General features: G+C 39.1%; 1 protein-coding gene across 1 annotated transcript; it reads right to left on the reverse strand.

Moving 5' to 3' along the window:
* Nucleotides 1–1,795: 1,795 nt before the first annotated feature.
* On the reverse strand, nt 1,796–17,824 carry SULT2A1 (sulfotransferase family, cytosolic, 2A, dehydroepiandrosterone (DHEA)-preferring, member 1). Its single transcript, NM_001193462.1, is given in 6 exon segments — nt 1,796–1,908; nt 4,598–4,778; nt 6,206–6,300; nt 14,234–14,360; nt 16,286–16,494; nt 17,689–17,824. Coding segments are annotated over 6 exon segments (861 nt in total).
* Between the last annotated feature and the right edge of the window lie 3,234 nt (nt 17,825–21,058).

Here is a 21,058-nt window from a genome sequence, read left to right on the forward strand (position 1 = left end):
TGCTTCTAGGAACTTATCAGTTTCTTCTAGGTTGTCCAGTTTGTTGGCATTTCACTGTTCACAGTAGTCTCTTATGATCCTTTGTAGTTCAGTGGTATCACTTGTAATGTTTCTTCCTTCATTTCTAATTTTACTGACTTGAATTCTCTTTTTTTTTCCTGGTGAGTCTAGCTAAAGGTTTGTCTATTGTGTTTCTCTTTTCAAAAAACCAGAGTTTAGTTTCTTTGATCTTTTTTATTGGCCAAAATTTTTAGTCCATTTTTAATTTATCCACTCTGATCTTTGTTGTTTCCTTCCTTTTACTAACTTTGGGCTTAGTTGTTCTTGTTTCTCTAGTTTCTTGAGGAGCAAAGTTAGGTTGTTTAGTTGAGATCTTATTTCTTAATGTAGACCTTTATAGGTATACACTTCCTTCTTGGAACTGCTTTTGCTTCATCCAATAAGATTTGATATATTGGATTTCCAATTTTATTTGTCTCTAGATTTTTTTTTATTTCTCTTTTGTTGTCTTCTTCTTCGCTTTTTTTGTGTGAGGAAGATTGGCCCTGAGCTAACATTTGTTGCTGATCTTCCTCTGTTTTCTTTTTCTCCCCAACGTCCCAGTACATAGTTGTATATGCTAGTTGTAGGTCATTCTAGTTCTTCTATGTGGGACGCCTCCACAGCACGGCTTGTTGAGTGGAGTGCAGGTCTGCACCCTGGATCTGAACCAGTGAAGTCCCTGCTGCCGAAGTGGTGTGTGAACTTAACCACTCGACCACAGGGCTGGCCCCCTGATTTCTTCTTTGACCCACTGAGTGTTCAGTGACGTGTTGTTTAATCTCCACATATTTGTAAATTTTCTGTTTTTTTTCTTGTAGTTGATTTTAGTTTTATACCATTGTGTTCACAAAGGAGGCTTTATATGATTTAAATCTTGTTAAATTTATTATGACTTTAGGTGCTGGCCCCAATAATAATAGGGGATTTCAATATCTCATTTTCAACAATGGATAGATCAACCAGACAGAAAATCAGCATGGAAATGTTGAAATTACACTATCTATTAGACCAGATGGACTTAACAGATATTGACAGAATATTGCATCCAAAAGCAGCAGAATACACATTCTTCCCAAGTGTACCTGGGATATTCCCCAGGATCGATCATATGTTAGGCCAAGGCAGTGATTTAAATAGGGAAAAACTGGTGGAGAGAAATCCAAGTTCATCCACAGGAGAATTGATCACTAAATTATAAGTCTCGGTAAGAAATACTGAACCAATTATATAATCAACATGAATGAAAGTCAAATAGAAAATACTGAGTGAAAATTTAAGTTGATGAATGCATTATACAGTAAGCCACTTATCTAAGTTTTAAAAGCCTCCGTAAGTACCATATATTATTTATGGTCAAACACCACATAACAAGAGAGTAATTCTAGTTTGGGAATCATATATATTAGGGTCAGAATATTAATAAATTGTGGAGGTACAAGCAATTGAAAGAAAAGGAGCCTTAACTTCTTAATTTTATTAAAAAATTTTGACACAATTTTGGATAATATATTATTTCTGTATCATTCTGTAGGTTTGAAATGTTAGAAACATTTTTTAAAAGCTGGTATGCCACAAAGTGAATCAAGGGTACCTTAGTAATTCTTAACAATCAAGTCTTCAAAGATGCAAGGATTTGACAATTCAAGGCTCCAGGATGAAATTCAGGTTTTATGCAATTATCTCCATTCATACACATATACAAGGACAGGAAACAAATATTAAGATTGCTGTAAGATGTAGAAGTTTTTGAACACTATTCCCATGGGAACAACTCTCGAGGAAGATCTGCCATCTTCTCCTGGAATATTCTATCAAAGGCTTCAGCTTGGGCCACCGTGAAGTGATTTTTCCAGTCCCCAGTAATGCCTACAAACATGAAATAGAGACTCAGATCAGATCTGGGTGTAAGTCGCAGGTCCCCAACACATCTCCTCCAGTTGACACGGAAATTGTAGCCAATAGAGCAGAATGACCGATGGCTCAATGGTGGGCCTTTATACTGCCTGGAAATCATACCCATGACACTTCCACTGGCCTGGAAACAATTTTCTATGTTCTCCTCTCTCCCAACAAATCCTCTATACAATTCATCAGCAAAACTGTGGCCATATCCTCTGATACATCCTGGATCTGGCCACTTCTCACCACCTCCATTTCTACCACCTTGGCCCAAGCCAACATCATGTCTCACATGGATTATTGTGTTAGATCTATGACTAGTCTCTCTGTTTTTGATCTTTCTCCTTTATAAGTTAATCTCAGCATGGCCGCCATCTTGATTCCTTGAGAACCTAAGCCGGATCATGTCCCTTCCTGCTCGGGTTCTCCAAGGACTTCTGGTTTCACTCAGTGAAAGGGCTCATGGCTTCAGGTGATTTGGTCCCTGTCATTGTCTGACTGTCATCTCCTATGACCATCCACTTGCTCACTCTACTCCCTTACGGAGTCTTCTGATTCTGCCTCACACATTCCGCCCCCTCAGGCTGTGTGCATTTCCAGTCTTTTCTTCCTGGAAGGCATTTCTCTCAGACACATCCAAGTCTTCCTGGTTTGCTTCTTTGACGTCTTTATTCCAACGCAACTTCCAGTGAGGTTCTCTCCCACCACCCAGTTTAAAACTGTAAATCCCCTTCCTTGCTGTATTTTATTTCATAACACTTATCACGTATGATTTGCTCTATGTATTTCCTGTGCGTGTGTGTGGCAAGAATCTCCAATATATGTAACTTTTAGAAAGTCACACGCTTTTCTTTTTAAATTGCCAAAGACTGAGTGTTTCAGAGAGTCACAGACACATAGTTTGTACCAAACATTTGTTGAAAAGAAGACTAAAAGAATGAGGAATGTGCTATTATTATCTCCATTTTACTGATGAGGGAAAAAAGGATTTGGAGAGTTACACAGTCAGAAAGTGATGGATGTGGATTTGAAGCCAAAGATTTTATTACCAGAAGCCATACTATTAACGATATAATTATATTATTATTTCTATGTCATACACATTACTATTTATGTATTATATTAATATATTACAAAATTAATACATTAAATAATGAGAATAATATACTATATATAAATTAATACATAAAAAGGTAAATTACATATTCTTAACTTATATGCATAGAAGTGATATAACAGAATGACCAATAAATAATTGGTGCCCTAGAAACATCCACTGTTACTCTCATGCTCATCATTATCTTCATTATTAGGACAATTTTTATTATTATTGATTTCTTAGGCTCATGTATCCATTATACTCCTCTCACATTGACAAGTTAGAAAGAGCTCTTGAGGCACCAGAATCCCTATAAATTCAATATGGCGGCCCCCTATTAAATATCAGTCCAGATGAGAGAATCTCATGTTTCTATGAAGGGGCCTCAAGTTCTAAATCCTGCTCATTTTGGAAATCCTGGAAAACTTTTTGATGTTGCTTTCTGTTCATGTCTCTCCTTAGTCCTCGGCTCTTAGAAATCTCCCCAAACTCTTGTGTGTTCGTTTTCCGGGGCTGCTAACCAGGCATCACACACTGGGCAGCTTAACAACAGAAATGCATTTTCTCACAGTTCTGGAGGCCAGAAGTCAGAGGTCAAGGTTTCGACAGAGTTGGTTCCTTCTGAGGCTGCGAAGGAGAGAGCTGTTCCAGGCCTCTCTCCTCGGCTCATAAATGGCTGTCCTCCTTTATGTCTTCCCGTCCTCATTCCTCTGCGTGTGTCCCTGTCCAAATTTCCTCTTCTTTTAAAGGCCTCAGTCAGATTGGATTGTGGCCCACTCTAATGACCTCATTTTAACTTAATTATTTCGGTAAAGACCCTGTCCCCAAATATACTCACCTTCTGAGTTGCTAGAGGTTAGTGCTTCACATATGGATTTTGGGGGGACACAATTCGGCCCGTAACATTTTGGATATGAAGACATCTTTAAACACATTCTGTGAAGCACCAAGGTATTAGTAATGGCGGAATGAGTCAAGTTTGGACAAAGCCCATTAGAGCTTGAGGTCATCCTTAAGACCTTCACTGTCCTAGTGTTAACAACTATACTTCAAAGATTCTGATATTCTGACATGCAAAAAAAAAGTCTCGCCTCTCCTTTCCTCAGTTGACTCATTCTGCATGTATTTCTTTGATCAGGATAGTTCCCTGTGCTAAATCACCAGTGCGGTAACACCAACATGACCATCTCCAATCCTGTCCTCATTTCCCAGGGCAATCCCAGCTGGCAAGTTGGCAGGAGTAGTGAATTAGCCTGGTCAGTGTTTGTGTAATGGACATGCCCCGTGTCAAATTCTGAGGAGAGAGAATCTGAAGACCTCTCATATCTCAGATGACCACGGCAGCCTAGTCAACATCCCCTAAGTGCCTGAAGCCCACATCGATGCTGTGAAAAGAGACTTTGTGATAATGGCACCTGAGAACTTCTTTGGAGGATGAGCAATTAGACTTGATAAATTCAAACATTCCTTACTCCCAACTGTTAGTGCTCTGCTGTTATCACCAGTATGTCCTCCACGTATTCTGATATATTTTGAAGTCAGAGCATTTTCTTTTACCTTTTCTCAGTAGTATTCCATTCTTCTCATCTAAAAACTGACCACGCAGGAGGGAAAAATTGGACATGTTGTTTTCTTTCATGACCTGAAAGGAGCTATTCTTGAGGACGGAGTTCAGTTCTTCTGGTTCTAATTTCTTGCCCAGGAATTGGCGGATTTTCTCTACAACGCTTCTTGTGTCCTAGAAGAAGTAAAAACAAGAGAGAGGGAATGAAATAGAAAGAACATGCACAAGGAAGTAAGAATGAGGAAACAACAATGTGACGAGAAGGAGGAGAGGATGGAGGAAGAGAAGAACAATGTGAGAATCAGGAAGTGATTGATTGGTTGTGACTAGGAGGAAGTAAGGGAAAACGTAAAGAGGAAGGAGCACCAAGCGTAGAAAGATGCAGGATCCACATGGATTTCCCAGTATAATTGACTTCAGGATACCTTAAAACTAAATACAGGCCCGGTGATTTCTGAAGAGACTTGTAGGAAGGCTTCTAGACAATTATGATGAGGATTAATTGAAGAGAGGTTCAGGGAGAACTTGACAAAGATCAAAGAGATTGACTTCAAATCTTGGCTGTGCCATCAATTCTTACCATTTTATATAACTAACATTTGAATAACACACAGAGTTTCACAATATCATCTCAGTAATTAGTACTTGACTCATGATCCTTGGAGATTATTAAAAAATGTCTTATAAACAAAAAACTTTGCTTTGAGTCATAGACCTTCTTCTTGGAGATATAATGCTTTAAAGTGTTTCTTTATCCCATGCACCCTCTTAATGATCTAAGCAGAAGACACACAACTGTAGAAATTCCTCCAATACAGGTTTATTTTGTGGCTTGAAAGCATAATTACTGGAGTGTAATGCACCAGAGGGAGTTAAACTTGTTACAGAAGCCTTCTTGGTGAAAATGAAATTCATGTGGAGGTCACAGGGGATTGGACAGAAGTAACCAGAAGAAGAGGATGGAAACTAATTCTTTCTCAGAAGCAATAGCATGTGTTTACATCATCTTTTCTTTTCTCTGGGACAGCATTAATAGGTAAAGTTCTTCTTGCAATGGTTTAATCCCCCTTCCTGGTTTCGAGCATCATCTGACCGCTTCTCCTGCCCGTTACTGTTCAGTCTAGTACTTGGCCTGTCAGAATAACTACACAGACTGATTTCATGACTTAGTTTTCTTCTATCAGTCAATCTGGGGTGTCAGGAAGTTGGAGACATCTCTGTAATGACACCTTTTTCACTAAACCCGTCTTCTTCTTCAGTGCCCTCCCACCACTAGGTTATCAGCGGCATCTTGTATCCTACCCCTCGAAACTTTAGAACCATTGCCAGTGTGAGCAAAAGCCATTGTATTTGTGAAAAAGCTCCTTTAAATGTTGTAAGATGAAACAAAGCAGAACATATGGAGAAGGAGAGCATTGAGCTTGGGCAGTGTCAACCAGAAGCAGGGCAATGAAGACAGGGAGCTTTTCTCACTCCTAATGACCCTTCCAAGGCTCAACTTTGACTGAGAAGGTGGAATAGAGACACAGAGGAAGGGAGGGGAGTTAGAGGAGTGGAGATGGTGGTGAGAGGTGTGTGCTAACCATAAGGACCACAGTTACCCGTTTCAGCTCTTCATAACTCAGTATCAGGAAGTTCTCCTTCCCTCTCATGGACATCCAGCCACGAGTGTGGTCGAACCAGGATCCATATGGCACTGCATATTGGGGAGGCAGAAAGAGGGGGTATTTACAAACTTGATGAAAGCAAGGGTACATCTATTATGTTCACTCTTTTGGGCACAGTTAACAGCACAATATCTGGCACATTTAGGTCCATCCTACCTCTTTGCTGAATGAATGAGAGTAAAGATGGTTAAATATTATCCAACATCATGCATTTACCCTGTAACGAGCCTTGTTCCTTTGGAGCAGGCTGTGTACCAGTTTTCAAGGGTCTCTAAGAAGATCCTGTCTGGAGAGCCATGTGGCCTTAGGAATGGTGTTCTTCCTGCCACTAATCTGTTCAGTGTTTAGAATTTTTGTTTAATGGGTCTTTTCCAGAGCCCTTAAAGATATTTTTCTGTCTTCTTCCCTTCACGTTGCTATTGTAATTATTGTTTCTTTGGATATCATCTGTCTTTCTCCTGGTTTCAGATTTTATCTACTATTTGCTACTACAACTTTCCTAGAAACTAGGCAAAGATTAACTTTTAATAATTCTTTGTGAGGTTAGGTGTGGTTCTTTAAACTGAGATTGCATCAATTCAGGAAATTTTCAGGCATGTTTCCTTGAAAATTTGTTTTCTCTATATTTTACATTATATTCTAGTGAGACAAGTCTTCTCACTCTATCCCCAGTATACTAACCAGTTTATAATTTTTAGTGTCTGTCTCCCATACCTGAACCTGTCTCAACTCTGATGTCTTGCGGGAAGTTAATTATGAACTGAGAGTTCTACTTAGTTATACTATCTTTCAAGAATGAGCATAAAAGAAAGACATTTTCAGACAAAATGCTGAGAGGATTTACCACTTTTGTTATGAGAGAACTTGTCTAAGTTATACTTTATGAGTAAATAAAGTGAATCCAGGAGAAAAGAACAGCCAATGAGTCAAGGAGGAAATTAAAACAGAAATAAAAAAATACCACGCAACAGAGAAAAATGGAAGCACAACATATCAAAACTTATGGGTTGCAGCAAAAGTAGTTTTAAGAGGAAATCCGATAGCTATAAACATGTACATTAAGGAAAAAAGATCTCAGATAAAAATTTAACTTCACACCTCAGGAACAAGAATGAGAAGAACATACCAAGCTCAAAGCTAGCAGAAGGAAGGAAATAACAAAGATCACAGCAAGAAAAAAGACTGAAATGGAGACAAGAAGCAATGGAACAGATGAACAAAATTAAGGGCTTGTTTTTTAAAAAGATAAAATTGAGTAACCTTTATCTAGACTAAGAAAAAAACAGAACAGTCTCACATTAATAAAAGATGAAAGGAGAGTCATTGCATCTGTTGCCACAGAAACACAAAGGATCACAAAAGACTACTGTGAACAATTATATGCTAACAATTTGCATAACCTGGAAGAAATGGATAAATTCCTAGAAACATTCAACCAGCAAGACTGAATCACAAAGGAATAGAAAATCTGAATAGCGCAATAACAGGTAATGAGATTGAATCAGAAATCAAAAATCTCCCAACAAAGAAAAGCCCAGGACCAGATGGTTTCCTTGTAAATTCTAGGAAATATGTTGAAAAGAATTAAAACCAATTCCCTTAAACTTCGATAAAATTGGAGAGGGTAGAACACTCCCAAACTCATTTTAGCAGGCCAACATTACCCTGTTTCCCAAGCCAGATAAGGACACTATAAGAAAAGAAGGCAGCAGACCAATATTCTGGATGAATATAGATGCAAAAATCCTCATCAAAATATCAGCAAGCTGAATTTGAGAGCACATTAATATGATCAGACACTATGGGATGCAAGGATGTTTTAATATATGCTAATCATTAATGTGATACACCACATTAACAGAACGAAGGATTAAAATCCTATGAGAATTGCAGTAGATACAGAAAAAGCATTTGACAAAATTCAACATTCTCATGACTAAAAACTCTCAATAAATCAGGTATAAAAGGAACGTTGCTCATCATGATAAAGGTCATATAGGAGAAGCCCGTAGCTAATACTATACTCAATGGTGAAAATTTAAAAGAATTTCCTCTAGGATCAGGAGAAAATGCAAGGATGTCCCCTCTCACCATTTCTATCCAATAGAGTTCTAGACATCCCAGTCACAGCAATTAGGAAAGAAAAAATCCAAATCAGAAAGAAAGAAGCAAAATTAACTTTATTTTCAACTGACATGATCTTATCTACAAAAAATCCTAAAGACTCTCTCCAAAACCTGGTAGAACTAATAATTGAATTTACTAAATTTCTAATAACAAAATCAACTTACAGAAAACAGTTGTGTTTCTATTTACTAACAATGAAATATATGAAAGAGAAATTAAGAAAACAATCTCATTTACAATAACATCAAAAGGAATAAAATACTTTGGAATAAATTTAACCAAGGAGGTGAAAAACTTACATACTGAAAACTGTAAGACATTGGTGAAGGAAATCGAGAAGACACATTAATGGAAAGATATCCTGTGTTCTTGGGTTGAAAGTGTTAATATTGTGAAAATGTTCATTGTATCCAAAGTAATCTACAGATTCAATTCAATTCTTATCAAAATTGTAATGGTATCTTTTCAGAAGTAGAAAATTTCCTAAAATTTGTATGAAATCACCAAAGATCCCAAATAGACCAAGCAACCTCAAGAAAGAAGAGTGAAGCTGGCGGCATCACACTCCCTGATTTGAAGCATTATTACAAAGCTATAGTAATCAAAACAGCATGGTACTAGAATCAAAACAGGCACATAGACCAGCAGAACAGAATAAAGAGTCCAGAAGTAAACCCACACATATATAGTCAACCAATTTTTGACAAGGGCACCCAGAACACACAATGGGGAAAGAATAGTTTCTTCAATAAATGTTGTTGGGAAAACTGGATATCCACATGAAAAAGAATGAAACTGGACCCCTACTTTACACCACTCACAAAAATTAACTTGTCATTGATCAAAGACTGAAGTGTAAGACCCGAAACCATAAAACTCCTAGAAGAAAACATAAGGAAAAGACCCTTGACATTGGCTTGATAATGATTTCTTGGATAAGACACCAAAAGCACAGGCAACAAAAGGAAAAATAAACAAGTGGGACTACGTTACACTAAAAAGCTTCTGCACAGCAATGGAAACCATCAGTAATTTGAAAAGACAACCTACAGAATGGTAAAAATAGTTGCAAACCATACATCTGATAAGAAGTTAATCTCCCAAATATAAAGAACACATACAACTCAATAGCAAAGTCAAATAGTCCAATTAAAAAAAGGGCAAGGACCTGAATAGATGTTCTTCCAAAGAAGACACACAAATGGCTTGTACGTATAGAAAAAGGTGCTCAATGTCACTAATTATCAAGGAAAGGCAAATCAAAGCCACAGTGAGATTTCACAGCACACTTGTTAAGATGGCTGTTATCAAAAAGACAACAAATAAACATTGGTGAGGATGTGGAGAAATGAGAATCCTTTATACCCTGGTGGTGGGAGTGTAAGTTGGTACAACCATTAGGAAAACAGTATGACGGTTCCTCAAAAGTATGAAAATGGAACTACCATTGATCCTGCAATCCCACTCCTGGGTATATATCTGAAGGACTGAAATCAGTATCTTCAAGATACATCTGCACATCTATGTTCATTTCAGCATTATTTCCAATAATTTACATATGGAAACAAATTAAATGTACTGTGATGGATGAATGGATCATGATTATGACATATGTATGTATAGGAATATTATTGGTATATGACATATGCAGGAATATGACATATATAGTATAGGAATATTATTCAGATATAAAAATAAATAATAAAAATAATAAAAAGGAAAATGATTTGTGACAACATGGATGAACCCTGGGGGGCATGATGCTACGTGAAATAAGTCAGACAGAGAAAGACAAATACTATATAGTATCACTTATATGCATAATACAAAAAAAGCAGATTTTCTAGAAACAGAGTATAGAATGGTGGTTGCCAGGAGGTGTGGGGAGACGGAAATGGAGAGAGAAAGGTGCAAGGCTACCAATTTTCAGTTATAAGAAGAAGAATTTCTGATGGTTCCATGTGTAGTATGGTAACTATAGTTAACTTAGTATTATGTCCTTGTAAGTTGCTGAGAGTAGATTTAAGCAGTCTCACCACACAAAAACACAAAAATTTAACTATGTGAGGTGATGGATGTGTTAATTATCTTATTCTTGATAATCATTACACAATACATAGGTATATCAAATAACCACTTTTAAATATATACAGTTATATTTCTCAATTATTTCTCAATGGAGTTAAAATATGACATTTTATTTGTTTATTTTTTGATGAGGAAGATTGGCCCTGAGCTAACATGTATTACCAATCTTCCTCTTTCTGCTTAGGGAAGATTGTCACTGGGCTAACATCTGTGCCAATCTTCCTTTATTTTGTATGCAGGACGCTGCCCCAGCATGGCTTGATGGGCAGTGTGTAGGTCCGTGCCTGGGATCTGAACCTTTGAATACCCGGCTGCCAAAGTGGAGTGTGTGAAGTTAACCACTATGCCACCAGGCCGGCCCCAAAATATAACATTTTAAAATAATTGTCTTTAAAATTAAGAACAAGGTAGGTGTTACCCCTATCATCACTTCTATTCAGCATTGTCCCAGAGCCCTGGCCAATGAGATAAGAGAGGAAAAAATAAAGACAACATATGTGTATTAGTAATGAGGATAATAGTAATTACTTAAAGGTTATATTTATACTTCATGGAAACTCAAAGAGAACCTGCATTCAGACTGGCAAATATTGAATCAATACTCAAAATCAGTTTCATCCCCAAATCAGGCACAAACAACCGGAAAATGTAATTTTAAGATGTCATTAATGTGGAAGAAATGAAATACATCTCAAAAAGAGTTCCAAGTTCCTTAAAGAAAAATGTTATAAAAGACCAGTAAGTCATTCAAAGACCTTTAGATAAAAGGAGGGATAAACAATGTCTATAAATGAAGAGATAAACAAAGAAAATATGCCAATTCTCCACTAATTATTCTGTACAATTCCTATAATGACAATCACAAAAATAACGACAATAACAAGAGTCACTGAGGATACGGAGTCACAGGAATGCTCATAGGCTCTTTCTGGGAGTATAAGTTGACACAACCACTCTGGAAAATGGTTTGATATTATTTTTTAAATTGAAAATTCATATTTGCTATGCCTTAGCAGTTCTGCACTCAGGTGTATAAACCACAAAGAAAGTCACGCACATGTGTGCCGGAGAAGCATTATTCTGATCAGACTTAAAGCTGAAACACCTCATTTAATTTCTAACTTTGGACATCCAAAGGCTTAGGGGAAGAATTGACCAACAACTAATGGCGTCGGCGATGCTTGCAAACAGCAATTATGGTTCATTCATTTTGATTGTCCCCTTGGCTAAGCCTAATCTAGCAGTAATCATGATGCTTTGACAGATAGGACCCAGAGGAGAGGAGAGGACCACACAGGCAATGAGAACATGCGTGGGGTCTTTTGCATGGAAATTCTAGGGTTCAAGGTTCCCAGAGCATGGGTGATGAAAGGGTTGCAAGCTCTAGGAATCCAATAGACTTTACCTTGCTGGGAAGGCAATGTGTCCAGAGCAGGGGACCCCCTAACGCTTGGTTAATGTGTATGATCCAGAGCTCTGCTCTAAGATTCGGGGTCCAGAGCAGGGTCTCCTGTTGCTTGGGTCTAAGGACAATATTTCCTGGGACTTAAATTCCCAGGCTTTCTTCATTGGTATGGGGAAAGGTTTGGATTGGCCTTGTACAGGGCTGCAGAAAAGTCAGGATATAGATATTAGTTGATAACAAAAAAGATTTCGGTGTTGGTGGTTCTTGACTGGATAAGATGAGGCCTCCGTGTGAGTGTTAAGGGACAGAAAGCAAGATATTGAGGCAGTGGTGAGGTTTACAGGATATATCTTCATCACCCACCAATATTGCTTGGACTTTCCTGGATTCCTGGTGACAGTGGAAGCACAATTCAGACTACTCTATGCACCAAATGGCAGGATCTAATGTAACATCGATGAGGGAGTTGTTTTCTTCATGTCCGGGCTTGCACCACAGGATTTCACTCTTGCTCTTTTTTCTGAAAGAGTAAACCGAAGGAAAGTAGGGCAGAGGACTGAAGAGTTCAGCCAGGATCAGCTCAACGAGAGCTACAACTGCCGGTCTTTGCACTGCCAGTTGGACTTTATGCTGCGGGCAAACAATTCGGGAAATGTGAATCGTTCAATGTCTAACAGATGATTGCAACATAGCCCAAAGGGTCAAAGAGCATGAGGTGTGGACACCAACAACGAGTCTGTTACATGAATCCAGGTGAAAAGTAACAGTGGCTCTGATTAATACAGCACCAATGGAAGGGGTGGCAAATAAATATTCTTTATTTAGCAAAGGTGTATTAGCTGCTATTACGTGGCGAGCACCCCTCTAGAACCTGATGCCAAGAAGGAACAACTCCAAAAGCTTACATTTTAGTTGGGAGACGCATGCAAAAAAACTAAATAGAATACATACTCATTGATGATGAATGCTAAGAACAAAAAGAGAGAAGATAATAGAGACGGGGAGGATGCTCTGATGTATAGTATTGAAAAGGAAGACTGCCACAAATACAGAGACATTTCAGCAGAGACCCAAAGGAGGAAATAATCAAGGTTGTGGGACTTGGATAAAAGAAAGTGGTGAGGGGCATGGGGGAGTGGGATGGAAAACAGATGACCCTCGTGAAATGTCAGAATCATGCTGATGCTGAGTGAGGGGTGATTTTATTTCTTTCCTAAGATCAACCTGCAGTGGGAACAGTTTGGGATATGGGGGAGTGTGTTCAGTTTTGAAGACACTGAACTGGAGGTCTCCATGGCTCTCTCCAGTGAAGAGGTCTATGGGCTGTTAGAGAAACACAGCTCAAGCTAAGGAGCTATATCACAGCTATGATAAGACACTCATCATATAGTTTACAGAAAAACTGCAAAATTTCAAGAATCTGAGAATGTCTACAAATTCTGCATAGTTAAAAGTATAGAGATCCTAGAGTAATGTATGCATATCTTTTTTTGTTTTGCCCTGAGCTATCATCTGTGCCAACCTTCCTCTATTTTGTATGTGGTCAGCACTGTAGCATGGCTGTCAATGAGTGGTGTAATTCCGCGCCTGGAACTGAACTCGGGCTGCTAAATCATAGTTCTCAGAACTTAACTACTAGGCCATTGGGCCGACCCCAATGCATACATTTTTGAGACAGATAGGACAAGAGGGTTAAGGGAGTTTTAGACAGATGCATCTAAAATGTGGTGTAAAGTCAGAATTGTGTTGACCAGTAAGCCAACGCAAAGCTGTGTTCCAGAACATCACAGGGGCCAGCCCGGTGCCACAGCAGTTAAGTTCATGTGCTCCACTTTGGTGCCCCAGGGTTTGCTGGTGTGGATCCTGGGCGAGGACCTACCCACCGCTTATTAAGCCACGCTGTGGCAGGTGTCCCACATATAAAATAGAGGAAGATGGGCACAGGTGTTAGCTCAGGGCCAATCCTCCTGAGCAAAAAGAGGAAGATTAGTGCTGGTTGTTAGCTCAGGGCTAATCTTCCTCAAAAACAAAACAAAACAAAAAACCAGAAAGTCACAAATTGGGAGAGAAGAGAAGAATATGAGTCCTCCCTGTTAGCATTAGACAGGTCCTGGAGACTGAGAAGATGGCTAGCATGGTTGATGACGGGGCAAGCTGAAAGACGGGCTGGGGTTTTGCTGCTGTGCAGGAGAGAGTGTGGAATTTGAAAACTTGGGATCCAATGGTGATGGAGCCTTATAGCCCTAGGATGCTGAGGTGTAGAGATCTCAGATCGGGTGTAAAATGAGGTCTGTTAAAGGCCTCTGACAATGCCCCAGCTTCCATATTTTACATTCACTCACCATTTCCTTTGATGAACCATCCAAAATATTCCTCCATTGACTGTGGTTTCTTAGAAAAAGTTGAAGCCCCAAAGAAAAAATAACCAGACATGAGAACATCTCTGGGATTTCTGGTGAGATAAATCACCTGAAAGAGAAAAACGGAATAACAAAAAATTAATACAGCCATTTCCCATCCTTCTTGATCTTCACAAAAATGGAGAAATATCAATTCTTAGAAAATCCCTAAGTATCAATGCATTCCTTTAACAAGTTGGTTATTGCATTCATTAACCAACTGCATATTTTTAATTTCCTATGAATCAGTCACTGGAGTAATGCTAAGAATATAGCAGCGGAAGAGGAAAGCATTGTCGTTTCTCTGTTGGATATCATAGTCTACTCAGAATGGGAAGCAACTGAAGGTTTTAAAAGGTGAGTGCTATTATATTTCTGGAGTATGATTGTAAGATCACTCCTAGGGGACGGATTAATAAACTGAGCTACATTCATAGATACATAGGGGACGGATTAATAAACTGAGCTACATTCATAGATACATAGGGGACGGATTAATAAACTGAGCTATATTCATAGATACACAGCAGGCCTTCTTAGGGTATAAGTCTATTTTTATGAAATACAAGAACTAGCAAAACTCATCTATAGAGTTAGAAGTCAGAGGAACGGTCACTTCTGTGGGTGGGCATTGACTGGAAAGGCGCATGAGGGAATTTTCCGGGGGAGTGGAAATGTTCTAAATCTGGATCTGGAAGGTAGTTACCTGCTTAGCAGATATTTGGTCCCATGCAAAGTGTCCATAAGACATGGGGTCCACAACAAAGTGCTTGATATTTGGTCATATCTGATGCTGTTGAAAATGTCCATGGAGACATTGGGTCCCCACACCCAAAGGTCCTTGATATTTGGTCTATGCCCAAAAGAATTGGGCAGAGACCGAATATGCTCATGGATGTCTTGAACAGGAATAAATGGCAAGCACTTTGGGCATGGACTAAATGTCTTATGGACCAAATATTTTATGCACATTTTTGACAAGAACAAATGTCCTGCAAGGAGTTAACCCAGTTGTGTACACATGTAAAGATCAACAAGCTAACACTTACAATTAGTGCACGGACACGGACACACACACGCAAGAGCACATGACATTTGAACATCTGACTTACACTCTGGATTCTTCACCAACTTTCTTAGTGACAGTATTCTGGGCCCCAGCTCTCTCTAGGCCTCAGTTTCCCCATGCAGGGATTTAACAAACACCAATAAGACACAGATAAATGAGTGTATTATAAACAAGCTTGGGAAGTGATGGGTTAAAAAACAAACTTCACTGTGCTGCAATACATTGGGAAATTTGCAAGAAAGGAGACTATTATTCTAAGCTTTACAATCTAATTTAGGCATAAAACTTAAAAAAAAATCACAAACCAATGAGCAGCTTCCAGGAATGTCTGTTTCTAAAAACAGTCTGAGATGTGCTAGCTGCTGGATGTACATGGTCCCTCCTGGGTACCATCTGTCAGCGCCATGAGAGGTTCGTGTGGCTGCCGAGCTCAATAGTTAGTTGTATATGGGGAGACATAGTGGTTAGAAAAACCAGACACGGTGCCAGAACAATCTCCCTGGATTTAGGCATTGATTTATGAATGGGCTGCTTCCCACCTGGGCAACTCGATGTCTGGTGCTTCTACCCAAGTGGTGGAAGCCATTTACTTAATGAAGATTGGCTAATCATTTTTAGAGCCACAGAGTGGGGTTATCTTGTATACACCACAGTTATAAATTAAGGTTGGGTGTAAAACGTGGTTTTCTAAGATTCTGGCATTATCATTTCACTTTGCCTCTGGTTTAAATCTGGGTGGTATAACCTGCGGAGGGGTCTATACCCTTGTACTCAAGTATGGACCCTGGAACACCCACTGCAAGATCTCAGGCCCATCCCAGATCTACTGGATCAGGCTGCCTTTCAACCGGATCTCCAGGGGATTCCCAGGCACATTAGAGTTTGGAAAGCATTCATCAAACTTATCTTGACCATTGAACACTGACCTTGGCCTTGGAATTGAAGAGAGACTTGGGGATGAGCTGGATGGGGAGGTGGGAGCTGATGAGGCGGGGGCCTTCCTTATCCTTAAGTAAATTATACCCATGCTCAGTCTCTACCCAGGGTGAGCGGTCCCAAATGGGCACAGATTGGATCCACTTGGGATCCCCCTTGGAGTAAATCAGGCAGACAATTTCAATCAACCAGTTTGTTCCTGGATAAAGAAGGAAAAATGATGGTCACTCATTTTAATCTGACTTTTTAAAACTTGAGATAAAACATACACAACATAAAGTGCACCATCTTAACCATTTTCAAGTGCACAGTTCAGCAGTGTGAAGTAAATTCCCGTTGTGGTGCAACAATCTTGAAGAACTGAAACTCTGTCCCCACTCAGCAACAGCTCTCCAGTTTCCCCTCCCTCTAGTCCTTGGCTACCACCATTCTACTTTCTAATTTGATAAGCTGATTTCTCTGGACACCTCACTGAAGTGAAACCATGCCATATTTGTCCTTCTGTGCCTTGCTTATTTCACTCATCACAATGTCCTCACAGTTCACCACATTGTAGGGTGTGTCAGGACTTCATTTTTAAGGCTGAAAAATATTCCATTATGTGTATATACTTCATGTTGTTTATCCATTCATCTGTCAATGGTGTTTCGGTTGCTTCTAAATTTTGGCTATTTGCTTAAATCCTTTTAACCTACTCCCACTGCCCTTGACTTTTCACCACCAGGACACTTCCAAAGACTTCAGCCTCAGTGCTTGCCCCATTTTCAGTCCCTCACCCCATCTCCCCTCATATAAATATGATCCACATCCTTTCAGCCCCTTGAATTTTCCAGGCTCTTTTCCACTTCCTGACCATTGTCCATGCTGATATCTTTACCTGAAAATACCCCTTTTCACTAAATAGTTTCACATTCATTGTTTCATCTCAATTTAGACGCTTTTTCTTCTACTTTTTTTTGGCGGTGACAGTTGCTTTATTCGTCCGTCCCCAGTTTTATTGAGGTATAACTCGCAAAGAAAAACTGCATATACATTGTGAAATGATGACTACAATCAAGCTAATTAACGTATCTATTATCTCATAATTACATTTTTTTTTTCCTATTTCTTCACTTGTCATCCTCCTCCACTCCTCCGTACAAACACCAGACTTTGCCTTAGGAGTCTCTCCGGTTGGTTCCCCTGATACCTGAGATTACCCTTCTGGACACTCATCTTACTGTGTAACTGCCTGGAGGAAGCCTTTTGTCTGAATGTAAATGGCGTCAGGGCCCAGCTCTATTCCCCCAGAGCATCACTCATTGTCTGACATACGAAAATCACTCCACTGGTCTACTGAGTGAATGAGGCACATGGCCAGACCCTTTCGCAGCATCTGACCCAGCTTCCTTACCTGATTTGGGGTAAGTCAGTAGTAAGACATCTTCATCCTTAAACGCAAAACTCTCCCGTGCTTCTCTCAGGACTTCAGGTGTGAAACCCGCCGTAGGGAAAGGTACCCCTTCAAACCACATATACCCGTCTGACATTGTGATGAGCTCTTTGTTCCAGGGGCTTGAGTTTCAGCTGTAGCAGCTGTTGGAGGTTGTGGCAGCTTTGGGAGATCAGCTTTTATACTAAAGCTGAAACAATTCTTAATCTCTCCCAGTTTATTGAGGAGGTGCCTGCTGATAAAGAAAAGTGGATCTTGATAGAGTCCCAAGGTCGATCGTATTGAGCAACCATGAAGTTATTCCCAGAACATTCTGGCGTAACCTGAGTTTGAATTCGTGAAAGGGCACCAGGAATTCAATAACAAGCCCAAGCATGTAGAAATGTGGGCAAATTTAAAGTATATTTTTCATAAGCTTTAGTTTTTAGAACAGTTTTAGAATTTTAGAGAAATTGCAAAGACAGTAGAGAGAGTTCCCATAGTCCATGTTTATCAGGATTTCCTTCATTTTTCCCTACTGTCCTTTCTTTGTTCCAAGATCCCATCCAGAGGCCACGTCACACTGAGTCATCATGTCTCCTCAGGCTCCTCTTGGCTGTGACAGTTTCTCAGACTTTGTTTTTGATGACAACCGTTTCGAGGAGCACTGGTCAGGTATTTCGGCGAAGTCTCTCTTTTGGGGTTTGATGGGGTTTTTTTCATGATTAGACTGGGCTTATGGGTTTTGAGGAGGAAGATCATAGAGATAAAACACCATTTTCAGCACAACATTTCAGGGGTACTTGCAGTCCATATGACTATCACTGTTGATGTTGACCTTGATCACGTGGCTGAGGGGACTTTTGTCATATTCCTTTCCTGTACGTTTACTGTCCCCCCTTTCTATGTGGCATATTTAAAACGTGAATTCTTGTTCTTTTTATTTTATTACATTCTTTTTACTTTTATTGCAGTAACATTGGTTTATAACATCATATAAATTTCAGGTGTATACCATGATATAATTCGATTTAGTGTAGATTAAATCATGTTCACCACCCAAAGACTCATTACAATCCATCACCACACACATGTACCCTGTCACCCCTTTTGCCTTCCTCCCTCCCCACTTCTCTGGTAACCACCAAACCAATGTTTGTTTCCATGTGTTTGTTGTTGTTGTTATCTTCTACTTGTGAGTGAGATCATACAGTATTTGACTTTCTCCCTCTGACTTAGTTCACTAGCATAATACCCTCGAGGTCTATCTCTGTTGTCACAAATGACCAGATTTCATTGTTTCTCATGGCTGAGTAATATTCTATTGTGTATCTATATCACATCTTCTTTATCCATTCGTCCCTGGCTGGGCACCTAGGTTGCTTCCAAGTGTTGGCTATTGTGAATAATGCTGTGATGAACATAGGGGTGCATGTATCTCTACCCATTTATGTTTTCATGTTCTTTGGAAAAATACCCAGCAGTGGAATAGCTGGATCATATGGTAGTTCTATTACATTTTACAGTATCTCCACACTGTTTTCCATAGTGGCTGCACCAGTTTGCACTCCCACCAGCAGTGTATGACGGTTCCCTTCTCTCCACATCGTCTCCAACACTTATTGTTTCCTGTCTTGTTAGTTGTAGGCATTCGGACAGGAGTGAGCTGATATCTCACTCCCGTTGGCTGAGATCATTGTAGTTTTGATTTGCGTTTCCCTGATCGTTAATGATGTTACATATCTTTTCATGTGCCTGTTGGCCATCTGCATATCTTCTTTGGAGAAATGTCTGTTCAGATCTTTTGCCAATTTTTTAATTGGGTTGTTCATTTTCTTGTTGTTTAGATGTATGAGTTCTTTGTATATTTTGGATATTAACCTCTTGTCGGATATATGGTTTGTAAACATCTTCTCTCAATTGTTAGGTTGTCTTTTCATCTTGTTGATGGTTTCCTTTGCTGTGCATAAGCGTTTTAATTTGATGTAGTCCCATTTCTTTATTTTTTCTATTGTTTCCCTTGCCCTGTCAGACATGGTACTTGAAAATATGCTGCTAAGACCGATGTCAAAGAATGTACCGCCTATATTTTCTTCTAGGATTTTTATGGTTTCAGTTCTTACATGCAAATCTTTAATCCATTTTGGGTTAATTTTTGTGTATGGTGTAAGACAATGGTCTACTTTCATTCTTTTGCATGTGGCTGTCCAGTTTTCCCAACACCACTTATTGAAGAGACTTTCCTTTCTCCGTTGTGTGTTCTTGGCTCTCTTTTCAAAGACTAGCTGTCTGTAGATATGTGGTTTATTTCTGGGCTCTCGATTCTGTTCCATCGATCTGTGTGTCTGTTTTTGTGTCAGTGTCGTGCTGTTTTGGTTACTGCAACTGTGTAGTATATTTTGAAATCAGGGAGTGTGATACCTCCAGCTTTGTTGTTTTTTCTCAGGATTCCTTTGGCTATTCCAGGTCTTTGGCTGCTCCATATAAATTTTAGGATTCGTTGTTCTATTTCTTTGAAAAATGTTGTTGGAACTTTGATAAGGATTGCATTGAATCTGTAGATTGCTTTAGGAAGTATGGATATTTTGACTATGTTAATTCTTCTAATCCAAAAGCATGGAATATCTTTCCATTTCTTTGTGTATTCCTCAGTTTCTTTCAGTAATGTTTTATAGTTTTCAGCATGCAGATCTTTCACCTCTTTGGTTAAGTTTATTCCCAGGTATTTTATCTTTTAGTTCCAATTGTAAACGGGATTATATTCTTAATTTCTCTCTATGGTACTTCGTTGTTAGTGTATAGAAACACAACTGAATTTTGTATGTTGATTTTGTATCCTGCAACTTGCCTGTATTCATTTATTATTTGTAAAAGTCTTTTGGTGGCTTCTTTAGGGTTTTCTATATATAAAATGATGTCATCGGCAAATAGTGACAGTTTCACTTCTTCCTTTCCAATTTGGATCCCTTTTCTTTCTTTTTCTTGCCTGATTACTCTGGCTAAGACTTTGAATACTATGTTAAATAAGAGTGGTGAAAGTGGGCATCCTTGTCTGGTTCCTGTTCTTAGAGGGATAGCTTTCAATTTTTCTCCATTGAGAATGATATTAGCTGTGGGTTTGTCATATACGACCTTTTTTATGTTGAGGTATTTTCCTTCTATACCCATTTTATTTAGAGTTTTTATCATAAACGGATGCTGTATTTTGTCAGATGCTTTCTGTGCATCTGTTGAAATGATCATGTGATTTTTATTCTTCATTTTGTTAATGTGGTGTATCCCGTTGATAGATTTGCGGATGTTGAACCATCCCTGCATCCCTGGAATAAATCCCACTTGTGCATGCTGTATG

Source organism: Equus caballus, chromosome 10 (assembly GCF_041296265.1).
Source record: "Equus caballus isolate H_3958 breed thoroughbred chromosome 10, TB-T2T, whole genome shotgun sequence".
Taxonomy (NCBI): Eukaryota; Metazoa; Chordata; class Mammalia; order Perissodactyla; family Equidae; genus Equus; species Equus caballus.